Genomic DNA, 5,189 nt, shown 5'->3' with positions numbered 1-5,189 from the left:
CAGATTCCAGATTTTTCAAATAGTTGTATCTCAGCCAAATATTGTCCTATCATAACAAACCTTACATCAATGGAAAGTTTATTTATGAGATGGTGTATAAATCTCAATTTCAAAAAATGTACCCTTATGACTGGTTTTGTGATCCAGGGTCACATATTTGCATGTTTATTTGCCTGATAAACAATATGCAGAACCGATATTTATTTATTGTTTTACTTCTGTTTTTGACATTATGATTACAACAGCACTGAAATGAACAAATTGTTTCAACACTTTTATCAATACTGTAATTTCACCTTTATCTGAAATTTCAGTCATCTTAAAAAAAAAGTTAAATTTTATCTTCAAATTACAATAATGAAAATATTACATATTTTGTATTTATTACAACAACAACAGCAACACTTCTATTGCTTAATATTGCAAACTGGTATTGTAAATATAAACACACTGGTTTGTAGCGCAAATAGTTTTACTGTTTACCGCACTTTTTTATTCTTCTAGTTATCTACAGTAGTCAACATTTGAAGTGGATCAAAAAAGTTTAACAAAGTTGTCCTAAGACAAGAACGGCTATTGTTTTGGTTTTAGGACAACTTTGATGAAAGGCTTTGATCCACTTCAAATGTTGACTACAGTATAGCGGCTAATGAATCAGAAGTTATGTACATTCAGAGAGAATATCTTACTTCCACATTGTAAATTAAGGTGGACTGAGCTCAGAACATCCCCCATAAAAATATCTTTGGAGAAGCAGCAGATGTATTGACCGACAGTACGCACAACAAACACAAGCACTGGACACTCGCGCTTGCAGCGCTACAGTGAGGAACATGCATCTCACCTTTGAAAAAGCAGTCTTTGCTGTGGACCACATAGATTCTCCTCTGCTGCAGGCAAGCGGTGCGGTACAGCTCGCAGTGGTTCTCATAAAAACGTCCGTCAGAGCCACACACAGGCACAAACGAAGTGTGGCAGCTTTCCTGGCACACACACTCGGCACGGCCCGTTACCTCCCTGACCACACACTCCCGACCCCGGCCACAGTACGTCCTCCTGCATGGACCCTCATCTGCAGAGAGAAAAGGCTAAACGTTCAAATCAACATTGTTTTGTGTGTGATTCATCAGCCTGTGAAACAACATAATCAATCCCTCTTAGGTTTCATGAACCTGTCATATAGCATGCTGCAGCCATGACATCAAAACCTGGAAGATTAACTTGCCATGCACTGTAAAAAAATCATTATGGTTTTAATGGGAAAAGACTGTAAAATTGCTATGGTAAAAACCTGTTAATTGGTTAAGAGCAAGTTCCCTTACTATATACTATAATAGATCTAACCTTACATTTACAAAAAAAGCTTTGAAGTGTTTTTTTTTCTAAATTTTCTTAAAAACATATTAATGGCTAAGTCTGATTACACTATTCAGCACAAACTGTGCTACAATAATATGTGAGCAACATGTATTTGAGAAAATGATGTTTAATTGTGGTTAGTAAAAAAAACTATTTTTTTAAAGTCACAAAATAAGGCCATAAACCACATACTAAACATTTGTTTACATTATCAGTAAACAGGTGTTCAATCTGTAAAACCTAAAATGTTGCTACTGTATTTATTTATTTATTTATTTTACAAAATTTCTGGCAACCACAGCTGCTGTTTTTTTACTGTAAATTTCACAGATGTTTAAATGTCACATTTTACAGCGTGGGTTCCCTCGAAATTTTCATATGGGTTTATAATGGAGATTTTACATTTTTGAGTAAAACAAGGTCTGTCGTAAATATAAATTGATAATACAATGTGAATTACACACACCCACACTGAAAATGCAAATTCTGATGTGTTTATGTTTATTTTTAAAAATGTATGTTTCTAGTAAGTAACTACATGAGAACTTTTGGGGTGTGAGTGTGTGCAGTTTACAATTAGAACAAAAAGTCGAAGTACAGTAATTACATTTACCATAAACCTTATTTTGCTCATGAATTGAAAAACCTCACTATAAAAACAAACAAACAAAAACAAATCCCATCATATTTTTCTCTGAATATTCTCTTCGGATCTCACATTATGAAATTAACCTGAGTTGTACTAGTAAAACAAAGACAGAACAGCATGTTTGTAAAGCAGTTTGGACACACTTTGGTTCACTCTATCCCAGATAGTATGTTAAAGTTTCTCCAGCCAAGTCTAAAAACTCGCTCCCTGATGATTCCTCCATTGGCACTGGAAAAGCTGCTGAGGTCTGGACGCTCTTTCCAGCGCCGCAGGAGTGCAGTAAGGGAAAACTCTTGCTGGAGCCGCGTGCTGGATTTTGGGCTAGTGCATTGTCCATGCCTGTCCATACTTTCTTTGGGCGACAGCTGGTAGGCTGATTCCCTATTAATTCCTGACCACTGACTGAGAGCGCTGGAGTGGCATCAAACTTGGATCGCCGTCGCCTATTCTTAACATTACATGCAGTTAAGTCTAAACGTTACGACGGTGCGCACCATCAGGCAGTAGAATGTGTTGACTGGTAGAGATTACGAGCGAGTCATTTTGAAACATCAAGACAAATAAAACCATGACACAAAACACGATACTTTCTTCTCTGAGGTTAAAATATCGGTTCTGAGACAGTCAGACAGGATTATACAGCCTAGAAAGAGAATAATCACTAAAAGCTGTCATCCACTTCAGTTCATCGTGATCTCACGATGTTCCGTTAATTAATGAAGCTGTCTGCACTGCTCAATGAATCTCTTATTTACATCGTACCTACACATTGTTATAATGAGAGGATTCGCGAACTTACAGAACTCAGCACTTGACAAAAACTCAGCGTTTTGAGTGGTGAGTGAACATTGGATGCTCTCCAGAACACAAATACACACTGGAGCGTTTGCCAAATATGTTTTTCCAATATCAAATGGGGCCCCCTGATTCCCCGGGGCCCTAAGCGGCCACTTACCTCGCTTATTGGTTGTCTGCTCCTGACTGTGGCATTCCTAGTACATACAGTGTTAAAATCATAAGGAGGGCAATTGAAAGACTCAATTCAATTTAGTGTGATTACATGAAGTCTTAAATGGCATCAGAAAATTTAAGGAGGAGATTTGGTTTATTTCCTCTGTCAAACATTTTCTACACTTAGAATGCAAATGGGCTTCATCCATGCATTGCGTTTTGTTTAACTGGAATTATTTGGTATTCAGAAGTATGCTGAATGGACTCAGGTGTGACTCTCCAATTTCAACAGCTCTGATAAGTAACATCACATGCAGCCAAAGTTAACTTTATTTTAAGAAAAACACATACACGGTGCTTTTTGATTTCTGCACAATAACACACACTGACCTTTAATTCTCCGTGTTATGGGTTTTCAATGAGTATGGCTAACAGTAATAATAAAATCTGATCAACAGGGCAAAAAAATACGTGCCTCCCCTTAAGATCGCAGCCTGTGTCAATTGGTTTACTAATTATTTACAGCACATCCATAAAGCAACGGCAGACACGAACACCCGGCCCAACATCGTGACCTTCTTCCTCCGTGTCAAGGTTGCAGACAATTACCGGATCATTTGTATTCCCTGAGCATTGAAGATTAGGTGCTTAGCTGAGCTCTGCTTCTGTGAAAATGATTTGCTCTTCTTGGGACGCCTGCTGTCCGACCATCTCTTGCCTTTCCCAGCTCTTTCTCTGCCCCAAGTTGAACAATCTGGTCCAAAACACAAATTCTCCTTTTACAGCACTATTAGCAATTCTGCAGAGACGTCGTCCTCTTTGCAATCATGGCATGCACTCACTGACAATTCCCAACTAAACTCCGCTCTGATTTACTTAAGGAGCTAAAGAGTTGATTTGTAATCCATTCAGTGTGGGCAGCGAGACAATGGTGATACATGATTCTTAAAGGCTGTCAAACTCGGCCAAGCCGTTCAGCAGACGAGCTAATGCGTTTGTTTATCACGACCATTCTTGGGACTGTTAAGAAGCTGCAAGCCATTGCTGGTCCGTCAGCAATCTCTCCAGGCCTGGATGACAGATGCTCAAACATTTCATAGGAATCACCCGGGGAATCGCTGAGGGAATGTTTGCGAGCATTGTTCATCGGCCGTGGATTGCTCTGGATCTGATCCCATTGTCATCAAGTAAATGTGACTAATTGATTCCTTTCACAGGGAGTCACGTAGACAAGAGCAACAGTGGTGTAATCCCTGAAAGCTCACATCATATGAACAACTTCCTCTCTGACATTAACCACAGACCACCCTCCAACCTCCAGGGCAAATGCATTGTAAAGTTCTGCCAGAAAGATGTCGGCTTGTCAAGTTTCTCAAATTATGAAATGTCACCCCCACCCCTGAATATTCTGTGAGGTAAACATGAAGAACCTTTAACATCCATGGAATCTTTCCACTGCACTAAAGGTTCTTTATATTATTACAATTTCCTCACACTAAGAAAAAATGCTTCTTTTCAGAACTGTTTACTGAAAGGTTCGGTCACACTTTAGTTTGGGGATCACTAACTATTAATAATGGCCTTTCCCTCAATAAACTCCTAATTTGCTTTTTATTAATTGTTAGTAAGGTATTTGTTAAGTTTTGGTATGGGGTAGGGTTAAAGGATCTAAAATATGCTCATGCAGAATAAGGGGCCGTTCACACAGAATGTGTCTAAAAACGCAAGATGCAGAGCTCAGGAATGTTTTTTTAAAGAGCACAGCGCAGAATGCCTCCTCTGCCATGTTGCCGTCAAACAAAACAGTTGGCATTTCAACTTGCTACTGTAAACAAAAGCTCACAATGCTTGCCCCGCCTCCGCTAATAAGCAACTAGTTAATAGTGAGAATTGGTCCCTAAACTAAAGTGTTACCAAATATTATTTAAGGGAACAAATAATAAAATAAACTGTAAAATGCTAGAAATACACACATAGGGCTCTATTTTAACGATCTAAGCACATGGCCTAAAGCGCACGGCGCAGGTGCACTCAGGGAGTGTCCGAATCCACTTTTGCTAGTTTAACGACGGGAAAATGGTCGGTGCGCCCGGGCGCATGGTCTAAATGGGTTGTCCCTATTCTCTTAATGAGTAATGGGTGTTTTTTGGGCGTAACATGCAATAAACCAATCAGAGTCTCATCTCCCATCCCCTTTAAAAGCCAGTTGCGCTCGCGCCATGGCGGGTTC

At 39.2% G+C, this 5,189-nt stretch overlaps 1 protein-coding gene across 1 annotated transcript in view; it reads right to left on the bottom strand.

The window, feature by feature from the left end:
- LOC107739207 (follistatin-related protein 4-like) overlaps window positions 1–1,197 on the bottom strand; it is a 105,678-nt gene extending 104,481 nt beyond the window's left edge. The window contains exons 1-2 of the mRNA XM_016551229.1: window positions 1,173–1,197; window positions 845–1,072 (exon numbers count right to left, since the gene is read on the bottom strand). Of these exons, the coding sequence (XP_016406715.1) occupies window positions 845–1,072; window positions 1,173–1,197 (253 nt within the window). The remainder of the gene's footprint in view (window positions 1–844; window positions 1,073–1,172) is intronic.
- Between the last annotated feature and the right edge of the window lie 3,992 nt (window positions 1,198–5,189).

Source organism: Sinocyclocheilus rhinocerous, unplaced genomic scaffold (genome assembly GCF_001515625.1).
Source record: "Sinocyclocheilus rhinocerous isolate Xijiao unplaced genomic scaffold, SAMN03320098_v1.1 scaffold1847, whole genome shotgun sequence".
In the NCBI taxonomy this organism is placed as follows: Eukaryota; Metazoa; Chordata; class Actinopteri; order Cypriniformes; family Cyprinidae; genus Sinocyclocheilus; species Sinocyclocheilus rhinocerous.
Note: the sequence above shows the minus strand (reverse complement) of the source record. Positions and strands in the feature narration are given on the sequence as shown.